At 45.7% G+C, this 13,373-nt stretch overlaps 1 protein-coding gene across 1 annotated transcript in view; it reads left to right on the top strand.

The window, feature by feature from the left end:
- The first annotated feature begins 2,048 nt into the window (after positions 1 to 2,048).
- WWC1 (WW and C2 domain containing 1) overlaps positions 2,049 to 13,373 on the top strand; it is a 153,630-nt gene continuing 142,305 nt past the window's right edge. Inside the window, exon 1 of the mRNA XM_069102405.1 lies at positions 2,049 to 2,282. Within this exon, the coding sequence (XP_068958506.1) occupies positions 2,164 to 2,282 (119 nt within the window). The 5' untranslated portion in view covers positions 2,049 to 2,163. The remainder of the gene's footprint in view (positions 2,283 to 13,373) is intronic.

Genomic DNA, 13,373 nt, shown 5'->3' with positions numbered 1-13,373 from the left:
GAGAGAGAGAGAGAGAGAGAGAGAGAGAGAGAGTTAAGTGTCCCACCGTGGGAAAAGCTGAAGGACAAGGGTAGATTTAGAGTTTATCAGACCTAGGTTGGAATCCCATCTCTACCATTTACTGTGGTGGACTTGCGCAAGACATTTTATGTCTCTGGGTTTCAGTTTCCTCATCTAACTGATCCCTTCCAACACTAAATCTATGATCCTGTTGACATGTGAGTCAAATATAGGGGATAGGTTTGGTATAGCAGGAACATCTTGTAGACATGAGAGACCTGGGAACCCTGAAAGGAATGTTAGATTCATTCCTTCCCTCAATTCATGTTGACTGAGAGACCACAAAAAGTTGAGCACTATGTGGTTGAAGAAATAGAATACGGAATAGGCCTCAGCCCCTCACAATCTAACATGTCAGGATGAGCAGCCCGGAAGTAAAATGGTGTTAGCCAGCAACATAAACATCATACAAGATATGTGTGAACATGAAGCCATTTACATGCTTTTTGTTTATTAAGGAAGGCTAGCTGGATGATGTGAAATGAAAACTTTCTGAAATACAAAGAAAAGGGAAGAGAGAGCACAGTGAGCTGGAAAAAGTTGTTGGATTAGGGGAACTGAGTGGAAGGGCCACAGATAGATTAGGAGGGGTGGGGAACCTGTGGCCTCGAGGCCTCTTGTGGCCCTCTAGGTCCTCAAGTGCGGCCCTTTGACTGAATCCGAAGATTCCCCACCCCTGGATTAGCGGAACAGATTGATAAAGCGTGGGCCGAATCTGATAAAACACCATCGGATTATAGAGCAGCGCTAGAAGAGAACTCAGAAGCCATCTAACCCCTTTGATTCTCAGAAGAGAAAGCTAAGGCTCAGAAAGGTTAAGCCATTTGTCCACTGTCACATAGATGAAGGATTTTAACCCAGGTTCTCTGACTCATTTTCAAGGAAGGCTAGAATTTCTCCATTTGGGCACTGATTACTTTTACGTGATTAATATGAGAGGTAAGAGAACATTGGCCAAGTTTGCCACAAGGTAGGAGGCGTGAGGTTGGTACGTGGGGGGAACTGGATTTCGCTGAAAGCACATCACTATTTGTCCCAACCCCTAGACTCCAGTCACAGGCTGAGACACCAGGCCAGGGCAAGAGAGCGCCCTTGTTTGCAGTTTCTCACTTATCTATATGAAGAAAGTAAAGTATAGAGCCAAGGATAATGAGGTCAGTTCCTTGTGGGAATCGATCCCCGAGGGTTGGCCCCCAGATGAATGTCGGCTCTGGAGGTCTTGCCATGTGGCCGAAGTCCCAAAGAACTAGGCCAACGGCCTTGGGGCTAGAGCCCCACGGGTCCTGGCTGCCGGCTTGGCTTGGGAGCCAAGGGAACCCAGGCGTCCTGCGCCCCGCCTCCCGGGCTCGCCGTTTCCGGGGCAGCGCGGCTACCTGCATTACAGCGGCAGCACCTGGCGGAGGCGGGGGCAGCTGAAGAGTCGCCGCCGAGACCGCGGCAGAAACAGGAGGAGGAGACAGAAGCGGGAGAGCCGAGCGGAGGACGGAGGCAGCCCGGACCCGCGAGCTGGGAGCGCAGTGCCTGGGGCTGGCCCGCGCCCGCTGCCTAGCCCCGGCGTTAGCGCGGCCGGACCCGGGGAGCCCGCAGCTGGCGAGAAGCTCCCTCCTCCCCGCCGCACCCCCGCCCCGCTACACTCACACACGCGCGCACGCTCTGCACAGCTTCGCCTGCCGGGGAGCCGAGCGGCACAGGGGAGAGGGAGGCAGAGCACTGCGGTGAGCCGAGACCGGAGGAGGTGGAGCGCAGCCCCGGTGCCCGGGCCGGGGCCGCAGGGCCGAATGGACAGCGCCGCAGCCCCGGCCGGCCCCCCCTGCACCCATTAGCGCCGCCCCCTCTCCGTCCCCCCTGGGCACTCGGTGCCCGCGTGCCGGTGCCGGCTGCGCCCCGGCCATCCCGGACTCAGCCCCCACTCCGCCCCGGGCTGTGCCGCAGGAGCGGGCGCGCTGCCCTTGGGCCGAAGCCGCCGCGGCCGCCGCTGCCCCCAGCGGGCCCGACCATGGTGCCCCCGCGGCTGGATGGGCCCGAGCAGCCCCGCCGGCGCCGCTGAGCCCCGGGCCCCCCCAGCCGGGAGCTGCATGGCGGAGCGCGGACCGGCTCGGGAAGATGCCGAGGAAGGAGCTGCCCCTGCCCGAGGGCTGGGAGGAGGCCCGGGACTTTGATGGCAAGGTTTACTACATCGACCACACCAGTCGCACCACCAGCTGGATCGACCCGCGGGACAGGTAGGACCTGGGAGAGGAAAGGGAAGGAGGAGGAGGCGGGAGAATCGCCTTCCCTCCGCCCTGGGTGCCCTACCCATGACACCCCTCATACCCCACCTCCGGTCCCACTCGGCAGGGGAAAGGGGGGGAGGTTGGGGTATTAGAGGGGCAGGTGTCTGACTTCCTCTTCACAGAGCATATTAGAGCTGGAAGGGACTTTAAGGATCAGCTAGCCCAGCCCTTCCTTTTATCGATAAGATTTGTGCCTTTAAAAATTTGCTTTGATGTTTTGGGGGGGGGGGGGGGGTAGGGCTTCCACCATCTTCATATTTAGTAAACCAAACCTACGCTTTGGCCAAGCACCTGCTCCTGAGAGCCCTCCCTGGGTTTCCCAAGACTTAGGGGATGCTCAGATGTCTGGGGTTGCCTGTGACAATTTCCAGTAAAGGGTAAAACTCTGCTTCTCTCAGGCAGGAGTTCTTCCACCTTAACAGTTGAAGGGGGTGACTATTGGGAGGTCTTAACAGTCCTAGACCTCTCCAAGGCCAACCGCTTCACAAGCTTGTACACATACCCCTCCCATCTGCCAGACCGTAGGGCAAGAAGCCTGTTCCTCCAAGGAAACATCAGTGAGTGCACCTGTTTGGACTACAGGGCCTTTCCTAGCAAAGTAGCGAGTTTGTTGTTCAAGAGTACCCTCACCAATCTTGTTCCCAGTGTTTTTTCCTGCCCCAAGAACTACCTGAGCAAGTAAAAAGGTAAGGTTGGAGAAAAGAAAGGAGGGACTGGATAGACTAGATGTCCTTAGAAACACAACAGGGCCTTTTAGAGCTAGAGTTTCTAAAAAGTGTGGTTCCCCAACATCTGGGAAATATGAGTGTTTGGAAGAGTGGGGCCTAGGAAAAAGTCTGTTGGTACCCAGAGGAAGTAGATGGATAAGGTGTAAGTCTGGAAAGGTGGGTAAGGACTAAGAGAATAGAAAAGAAGAACTGGGTTTGAATTAGTAAAGAAGCCTTAGGCCTTAGGGAATTGAGGTCTGTGCAATTATCACACACTCAAGTGGTCTTCAAAGGCTTCCATAAAGGAATTGGGAGGGGGGGTTAGGGGAAAGGGGAGGAAACCAGTGAGCTGAAGGGAAGCAGAAATGACAGGAAGATGAGTGAGAGGGGAGGCAATGAGGGAGGGTGGGGAAACCCAGATAGCTGCCACCTGGGCTAAGCAGCTTGGCTCACCAAGAATGTCACAGCTACTTGGAAGCTGTTATAATGTTAATGGAGGTGAGAGGCCTCTCTTGTACCCATTGTGATCATTTCCTCCTCCTCTTTCTTCCCACTCTAGAACTTCTCACCCCATGCTTCTGCACTAGAAGGAGCAGGGATGTATGTGTATATATATATATATATGTCCTAGCCCTGGTGGGGACAATAATTCCCCCCTCCTCTGGGCAGCACTCAGTGCTTATTTTTCAAAGGAGATAATATTTACAAAGTATTTGGAACAGTGTCTGACACTTTTTTAAGTACTTATTTTCAAATTTTTTTATTAAAACACTTATTTTTAAGTACTTATTAGTACTTAATAAAATGCCTATTCCCTGTTCTGCTAAAAGGCAGAGTATGAGAAGGCCCAAGGGGCTTCACTGTTTCTTTTGAGGACTCTGGCTTTAAGAATTTGAGATTGTGTTGACTCTGAACATCCTCTGATTTGGTGGTATGTGGAATTTTAGGGAAGCAGTCTAGGACTGGAGAAAGAGCATTGCTTCTGGAGTCAGAAGTTGTTGAGTCGGTTCAGTCAGATCTGACTCATGGGGACCCCATTTTGGAGTTTTCTGGTTTGCCATTTCCTTCTCTACCCCATTATAGATGAGAAACTGAGGCAAACAGGGTTAAGTGACTTGCACAGGGTCACACAAGTGAGGCCAAATTTGAACTCAGCAAGATGAGTCTGCTTGATTCCACACCTGGCACTCTATCCATTACCCCACCTAGCTGCCCTTGGAGTAAGAAGACCTGAGTTTAAATCCCACCTTTGGCATTTACTGCTTAGATAACTTTGGACCAGTCACCTAACCTCAAATTTACATTTGTAAAATAATGAGGGTTGGACTACATGGCTACTGAGGACTCTTCTAGCTTTAAATCTGTGATCCTAAGATGGGGGCGGGAACCTGCTACAATGGAAAGAGCATTGGCTCTCAGGTCAGAGGATCTGGATTTAGACCCATCCCTGAGGTTTGTGTGACTGGGAAGGTAATTTTAACTTTCTTAGGCCTCAAGTTTCCTTATTTCCAAAATGATGGTGCTGAACTAGATGAGATCTCCACATCTAGGTCTATTATCCTTTGACCTTTTCCTGCTGACCTGCTTACCAGCAGCTGTTTTCTAGTATATGATATAGGCAAGTTACTTCCCCTTTCTTACTCTCAGTTTCTTCACACGTAAAAAGAAAGACTTGGAGCAGTGTGATGGATCAGAAAGAATAGTGGATTTGGAGTGAAAAAAATTCATATACAAACCCCGGCATTGCCACTTCACGAATTAGCACAAGTCATCTCTTGGACTCAGTTTCCTCATCTGTAAAATGGGGTGGGAAGAAGCTGGGCTGGATGCTTTCCAAGGTCCCTTTCCAAAAGACTACATCAGCTTTTAGTGATCACGGATGCCTCCCTCCCCCACCTTTCCATATTCCCCGAACCTAGCATAATGCCTTGCACACAGTAAGCATTTAATAAATGGTTGTCAAATTCCACCTCTCGATTGAGGCTTCTATGGTGAAGTAACACTAAGGTCTCTTCTAGCTTTAAAATTCTATGCCCTTCTAAGAACTCTGCATCTCTGCAGACCTTCTGACATTGGGGTTGGATGGAGGGTGCAGGGCTGTGGGGAGGAGGAGGCGTGACTCCAAGTTTAACAAAGCTAAATGCAGTACAGTTCCTTCTTAGAGGGGGTAAGATCTTGCCAAGGTAATTACATGTCTAAAACTAGTTAATGCTTTAAAACAAGATGATTTTCTTTTCTTTTCTGGCAATTGTATTTTTTTTTTTTGCCCTGGCTTTTTCCTTACCCGATTAAAAGATACCCACACATCCTTCCATCTAGGGAAGTTATGTAGAATGATCGTTTATTTAGTCAGAAAAGTAATTTCTTAGCCATGGTGGGGAGAACAGACTCTCCAGTTACCAGCTCGAAAGAATGTCTTGGCACATTCCTCCCTCTGGGGGTAAAGCTGTTTTGTGTGCTGTCCTGCGGATGGAGGGAGGCTGCTGGGGGTAGGGAATCCGATTTAAGGCTTCCCTTTCACTAGGGGAGTTGAAGAGCAGCCAGGCAGCCAAGCCTGCCAGCTTTCCCCCTTCACTGAGAGGAAGACTGGGAGGTTGAAATTCCTGCAGATGGTTGTCCGAACAACCTTAGAGAGCCAAATGTGCAGCTCTCATTCCCTGCCCACTAGGCTAAAGGCTCCGACATTACCACAAGTCACCATTGATGAAAGGGTCAAGCCCAGGAACCTGATGGGTCATCTGGGACCAGGTTCTGCCAGCCTGGTATTCACAGGGCCCAGGAGCAGTTCTCATCTTGCAGAATAACTCTGCCTTCTTCATGGAGCAAACAAGGACCAGGCCAGGGTTACCTGATACCATATTGTAGTGAGAAAAAAAACTGTTCAAGTCTTGGCCCTAGTCCAAAATAGCCGTGTGATTTTGGGCAAGTCACTTAACATTGATCTTCAGTTTTCTCATCTGTTAAAATAAAAGGTGGGCTGCAAGTTGTGGAACTAGGAAGGAGTAAATGGATTCTAAAGTTTCTTCTCTCTCTCGAAAGTCTTTGGTGTGTGTACTTTAGTGAGGTTCAGGAACAGATGCAAGTTATCATTCTCTAAGAAAAAGTGGATCATTTGAGCAAGCTTTACAAGGAAATTTTCTGAAACCCCAGTACTAAATATTCCTATGCTTTAAAAAAAAATTTTAAATAATAATATAATAGATATAATGTATAATAATAGCACCTATTTTCCAGGTTTGTTGTGAGGATCAAATGAGATAATCATTGTAAACCACTTAGCACAATGCCTGGCACACAGCAAGCACTATATAAATGTTAACTATCTTCATCATCATCACTGATGAGATAATTTCTGGCAATGTCTAGCCAATTTTGCCATGATAGGGATAGGGCACATGTGGCCTTCTAGGTCCTCGGCTGCAGCCTTTGGATTGAGTCTCAAGTTTTACAGAACAAATCCTTTTATTAAGGAAGTAGTTTCGATTCAGTCAGAGGGCCACACTTGAGGACCTCGAGGGCCAGATATGGCTTTGAGACTGAAGGTTCCCTACCCCTGGGGAAAATCAAAATCCAAACCAAAAATCTTTCCAACATTATCTAGCATGAACCAGCGCTTCCATCCCATGGATTGCTCATTCCATGACAGGGCTCTAGACTTTCAATTCTTGATTATCCAGTGTTGATTAAGTTGCAGACTGTATCACCACATACTGTCCTGCCCAGCTTGATCAGAGCCTCAACTCAGCTTCAAGGGCCTAAGGAATGTTTGCCATGGAAAACAATTCTACAGACTCCTCCAGTGGAATGAGTGTGATTTCAATTATCCTTACCCATTCTCATTGTCCCAGATACCGTTATTCAAGAGCTGTGATCATAGAGTGAGGCTAATTCCAATTCACCTAAATCAACTGAGGGGTATATGGCCTACCCACCTACTTTCTTCTAACAAACTAAGCTACTTTTTCCAGATTTTATAGTCATAGTTGGAGTGTTCTTTAACTTTTTGGCTGTATAGATAAAAAATACATCAAAGTAAACAATTTTTTGGCCTTTTGGAATTGAGTCTGCCTTGGACCAATAATTCATATATGGGCCCAGGATGGCAGTGGGGGGAAGTAGCTTTGTAGAACAGGCCTAGGAATTTCAAAGATGAGGGAAACCCAATTTGAATTTTGGTAAAAGTTATATCTAAGCAACTTTTGTCTCAAGACCTCCTCTATGGTTTCATGACTAGGGCTCTGCTAAAAAGAGAATATAGCTTCACACCTGAATGTGAATCTCTCATCCAGCAGTTTAGAGTTAGAAAAACCCTCTTTGTAAAGTACTGCATGGATAGTCTGGGTGTTCAAATTCACTTCCAAGGTGTTTGGATGAAAGCTGATGTCAGGCCCTGCTTAACCTAGTCTAGCCTAGCCTAGCTAAGTTTTGGAAGGAGCAGCATAGCTAACTGACACCATCATTGTCTTCATTCACCCCACCTCCCATTTCCCCCATACACACCTAGCAAAAGAGCTGGTTTCCATTTCTCTGGGAGCCCAGGTAGCTGTGAGAGAAACACTGTCTTTCTGTAGAGGACCGAGTCAGGTTACTTCTTAGGAGTCCCTAGTTACAAGGAAGATTGGAATGCCTCTTGGGACTCTCAGGTGCTTGTAAAAGGAGAAAGGGATACATTAAACAGGGGTTAAGAGGTGACTGCATGTGTTGCAGGAGAGCTTTGACTATGGGAAGCATTTGTCTTGTGCGAGTGGCTTTTTCAAGTAAGAGTTAGTGGTGGACCAGGGATAGGGGCTTTCTGTCTCAGTGGCCAACTGGCAGTGCTTGGCTGCCTTTCATTTAGAACTGCAAAGCAGAGAACTCATTGAAAGTGCTTGCAAAATTAAATCCACTTCATTTGGAGAAGTAGCTCAGAAAGTCTCATAGGGCAGAGGTCTGACTCTAACATGAGCATCTTCATGTGAAAGAGAGGCTATCAGTCAAGTGTCTGGTCTGGCTCCAGGCTTCATGCAGCAGGCCAGCTACCCTGAGACTGACAGGCTATCATATTCCTGAGACTATATCTGGAATATAGCACTCAAATTAAAAAAAAGGTTCCCACTTCTGCTGAGCTCCCTCCGTTCATAGAATGATAGGTTCGGAGACTTAGAGCTGGAAAGAACCGTAGAAACCATTTATCTCCTTATTTTACAAATGAGGAAACTGAGAGCCCATGTGATTTACCAGGGGTCACGTAGCTACTAAATGTCTTTGACATGATTTGAACTCAAGGTTTTCTAACTCTGAATCCAGAGCTCTATTCTCTACACTACACTGAATCCCTTTTTCTTTTAGAATGAGGTAAAAGGATGAAAAACCAGGAAACTGGATACAGTGGCAATTTTGTTCTTTAACCTTTGACAGAGGGTTATTATGCATCATACCCTATGCAAGAAACATTCCTGAGGGAATACCTCATGTGTTGTGCATTGTAGCGAGGGCAAAATACCAAACCTGAAAGTGGGGGCAGGGAAGTCCAGCAGGGAATCACAAGGCGGGGATGAAAAATGCAGGAGACTGCAGTTTTCCTCAGTTATCTACTCTAGTAGGGGTATCACACTGTTTGGGAGAAAAGGAACATTAAAGTTTCAAATGTCTGCAGAGAAAATGGACTCAGGTTTAAGTCTGCCTTCTATGGTTAGCCGTAGATAATGATAACAAAACTGCATCAAGATTAGGGACACCTTTTTGTGAGCTGTTTCCCCCCCTTCCACCTTTCCTATTCATTGCTGGCAGAGGGAACAGCAGCCAAACACAGCTTCAGACTTTCCCAAGTGGGTTGTCTTGCAGGTGCTCTACCATGATTGGGCCTCAACAGCACATTGGGGGACATTGTGTTTCCCTGGTCCTGACTCACAGTCCTTCGGGAGTTGCTTGGTGGATTTGTCCTTGGGAACCACCCTGGAGATCTGTGTTCTCATGTGGGAGACGGAAGAAAATACCTGGGCTAATGCAGAAGCAAGACAAGCAGAACCAGGAGAAGAATTTACCTGATGACCACAATAATGTAAATGAACACAATGCTGAAAGATTTCAGAATTAGGCCGTTGATAAAAATATTAAAAAATACTCCAGTCAGAAGAGAGCAGAGACAGGCAGGGCAGCTTTGTTACTCTCATGTGAAGCTTAATATATACTTTAAAAAAAACTTATGTTACAAAAGCTCAGTTTCTTGTACAATATCCTTTTTTAAGTTCATAATATGTAATTATTATCTAATATTAGTTCATAATAGAGAATATGTTAAATTCATCATCATCATCATATTAAAAGGACTTCAGAGCTCTGATCAAGGTAGTGACCAACTGTGACTTCAAAGGACTGGTAGTGAAGCATGCCCACTGCCTCTCATCAGAAAAGTGGTGGACTGAGGGTGTAGAATGTGGTATACATCATCAGATGTGGTTAATGTGTTGATTTGTTTCATTTAACTTCTTGGATACAGGGGTTCTGTTGAAGGGAGAGAGGAAGAGTAGAGATGTTAAAAAAAACTATCAATAAACATTAGAAATGGTTTTTAAAAAATTCTTTTAAAGAAATAAAAGCATAGGAATATAGGTATCTTGGCATTCTTTGAAATGAATTGGCTTGTTAGGAATAGAAGGCAGCATTTTAACCTTGGAACTAAAGTAACATAGGAAATCCTAACATGATATGTTCTTTGTGTGCTATGAAGGAAAATATGTGTGGTTTAAGCCAAATTTGGGGTTGAAATACAAGGAGGAAGGCCTCACTACAACATTCAAGGTCTTTGGTTGTTTTTACTTGCTTTGCCTTTGGAAAACTGCTGAAATCCCTGGGCCTCCCCCAGCTCCAGCAGACTGAAGTCAGTTTTCAGGTGGGCCAACTTTCACATGAGTTCATGTTACAGTTAGTGTTTGAAACCACCCTGGCGTCACTGGCCATATAAATAAATCAATAAACCTCTTTTTTCTGCCCTTATCTGGGTCTAAGAAGCCAAGCCCTTCTTTGGAATTTCTGAAGTGAGTGCTGCATGGAAGTTGACACCAAGGCTGTCACAGTGAAGTGGGGTGTTATAAATTGTAGATGTCATTGTGGGCATTGATTCATAGGATTCTTTATATTGGGACTGCTCATTCCAACTTCTTCCTTAGATTGGAGTTGTCTTGGACACCATGCAGGGTTTGCACAGTGAGTGAATGCCGTCATCTTCTTGACCAGAAAAGGGGCCTTATTTTCAATATTTTTTATCATTACCTTAAAGTTGACATCCAGAGGTGTTAGCCTGCCTGACGTGTGCTCCCTTAGGCCTACCATGTTTCTTAGAAAAGCCTCTCATCCACATGGACCACTTCAGTATGGCACGTTCCTAATCAGCCAATCAGACATTGAGTGTAAAACGACTTTTCTGAGGTTTATGGAGATGCAGGGAGAGGTTAGCACAAACTGTGTACCTAGAGATAATCCCAAGTGTTAGAGGTAGAATGAGGTTGTCGCTGGAGGGCTGGTCTCAGAGTCAGGAAGATCTGGCTTGAAATCCAGATTGTCAGCTTCCTCTGGCTACTTTCTAAGACTATGTTGCAGAGCTCATCTACATTTGTTGTTCACTTGTTTCAGTCGTGTCAGACCCTTCATGACCCCATTTGGGGTTTTCTGGGTAGGGATACTGTAGTGGTTTTCCATTTTGCAGCTGAGGAAATGGAGGCAAATTGGGTTAAGGGACTTGCCCAGGGTCACACACCTAGTAAGTGTCTGAGGCCGGATTTGAACTCAAGAAGAGGAGTCTTCCTGACTCTTAGGCTGGCACTCTGTTTACTTTGCCACCTGGCTGTCCACTCATCTACATTGGTAGAGGGAAACTTCTCACTAGAATGCCTCCATATTAATGAAATCACAGGTCCGGTCCAACTCCTGCCCCTCCCATACATCCAGAAAAAAATGACAAGTATCTTCTTATTCCTTATTTATAAACTTGGCCTAATTTATCACACGATAATGAGGCTTTTAATAGATTATCATTCCCTGCCTCATTCACTTGTTGACTGACACAATCCTGTACCCTTGATCACTGGGTCACTCTGCCCTTCCTGGCTAGTACAGCATCTCTTCTACTTCAAGTCCAGTGCTACACTGGAAGCAAAGGGGGGAGAATCATAGAATTTTAAATCTTAAAGGGACCTTGAAAATCGAATTAAGAAACTTGGGTCCAGACACATATGTCAACTTGCCTAAGATCACAATTCAGTGGTAGAATTGAGGGCTAAGACCCAGATCTACAAAACTCACAGCCCACATTATAGATCACATTGCTTTTTTTCTGTCCAGGTGCCAAGTCTGCTCCTTCATTCTAAGTCAGTCAGCAAATATTTATTAAGAGCCTACTGTGTGCCAGCCACTGTACTAAATGCTGGGGCTACAAAGAAAGGCAAAGGTGGCCCCTGTTCTCAAGGCACTCACAATCAAATGAGGGACACAAATAACTAAGCTACAGACAGGTTAAACTGAAGATAATCAACAGAGGGAATACACTAGATTTAAGGGGGATCCAGAGAAAGCTTCCTATAACTAGGTGGGATTTTAAATGGTGCTAAAAGGAATCCCAAAGGCAGAGATGAGGAGGAGAGAAGTCCAGGGTAGAGTACATGCCTCAAGTCAAGATATGGTTTCTTGTGTCAGAATGGTTCTTACTGCTTACAGAACTGCTATCAACAAGACAATAAGATAAGTGATTAGGAGATACATATTTGTACTATTTATTGTATTTCTTAGTACAATTACTTCACCTCTCCTTGTCTCAGTTTCCCCATATGTATGTTAGGCATAATATGTGGTCTGCCTACAGCACTCGATTGTGAAGATGGCCAAATGAGATAACCTCTACAAAGGACTCTAAAAATGTTTAGATAACATTACTTTTGTAGCCTTGACTTGATGACTTTCCTGGACCTTTCTAGCATTTCTACATCTAGTTTCTCTTTTCTAGAAGCACTTCCAGGGCTGGGGAACCTGTGGCCTTGAGACTCTCCAGGTGACTCTCTAGGTCCTCAAGTTTCCGTACTTGAGGACCTAGAGGGCCACATGTGGCCTCAAGGCTTTAAGTTTCCTGCTGATTCAGCTAGCACTGCTCCCATTTTTCAAGACTTTTCTAATCAGTTAATCTAAGTTTTTCCTGACCATCCTATATCTTCATAGCACTGGCCTCAATCACAATGCTCCAGTCTCCACTGTGTTACTGTGGTTTTCTCTTTGAGTAGCCACCTGATGGGGTCAGGTTTCCTGCTTTTGTCATCAGTGTCCCCTATTTTTAATAATAATAGCTGACATTTTTGTAGTTGCTTTAAAGTTTATAAAGTACTTTACAAATGGTGACTCACAGAGGTGAAATTGAACCCAGGTTTTCCTGACTCCAAGGTCAGTAGTGCCTTTACTACTCCAGGCTGCCTCCTACTATCTGGGGACTCTGCTTAATCAAGACCATTCCAAATAGTGGCAGAGGCCTTCTCTCCTGACATGATAGCTATTCAGTACTGCTATTAATGTGTTTTTTTTTTTTAAAGAGCCATTTTCATCTTAAACACTTGCGCACATCAAAACCACTTACTGAAGTACAATTCACCGCTATTTGGAGCAAGGGGTCAGAGGAGATCTCATCACAGGTGGCTACCTTTTCCAAAGAAGTAGCTTTAAGCAAATCACCTCCCCTTCATTTCCCCTTTAATTTCCATTAATTTCCCCTTCCAGAAAATGGGACTGTATCAGTTGCCTATAAGGCACCTTTCTGCTCTTTGTATGATTCTTAGTGTGTCCAACTTCCCACAGTGTAAAGTAAGGAGTGATTCTTTTTTTTTTTTTTTACTTTTTGGAGGGGGAAAGGCTGGGCAATTTGGATTAAGTGACTTGCCCAAGGTCACCAGGCTAGTAAGTGTCTGAGATCAGATTTGAATTCAGGTCCTCCTGACTCCAGGGCTGGTGCTCTATTCATTGAACCACCTAGCTGCTCCAGGAGTGATTCTTAAATCTTGTTGTTAAAAGAGAACAATATCATTTTCCTGTGTCAGTCTCTTAATTCAACTGTAATGTCTTGCCTTAATACATGGGCCCTAGTTTCCTTCTCTTTAACATGAGAGGATTGGACTACTAGATTGTCTCCAGCTCTGATATGCTTCCTCAGTAAGTAAGGGAGTCAAAGAGAGACAGCTTTAGCATTGGACTTGGAATGGCACTCCATAGGTTTAAGCAATCTTCTGGCCAAGTGCCCTGGAATGCAAATGAGAAGCTCAAAGACTCTTCTAGGTCAAGGTATATAACTCCTCCAAGTCAGGACTCTTGGTCTGGGGAG

This window comes from Petaurus breviceps, unplaced genomic scaffold (genome assembly GCF_028583685.1).
Source record: "Petaurus breviceps papuanus isolate PSGF00001 unplaced genomic scaffold, PetGlider_PUasm1.0 551, whole genome shotgun sequence".
Lineage (NCBI taxonomy): Eukaryota > Metazoa > Chordata > Mammalia > Diprotodontia > Petauridae > Petaurus > Petaurus breviceps.
Note: the sequence above shows the minus strand (reverse complement) of the source record. Positions and strands in the feature narration are given on the sequence as shown.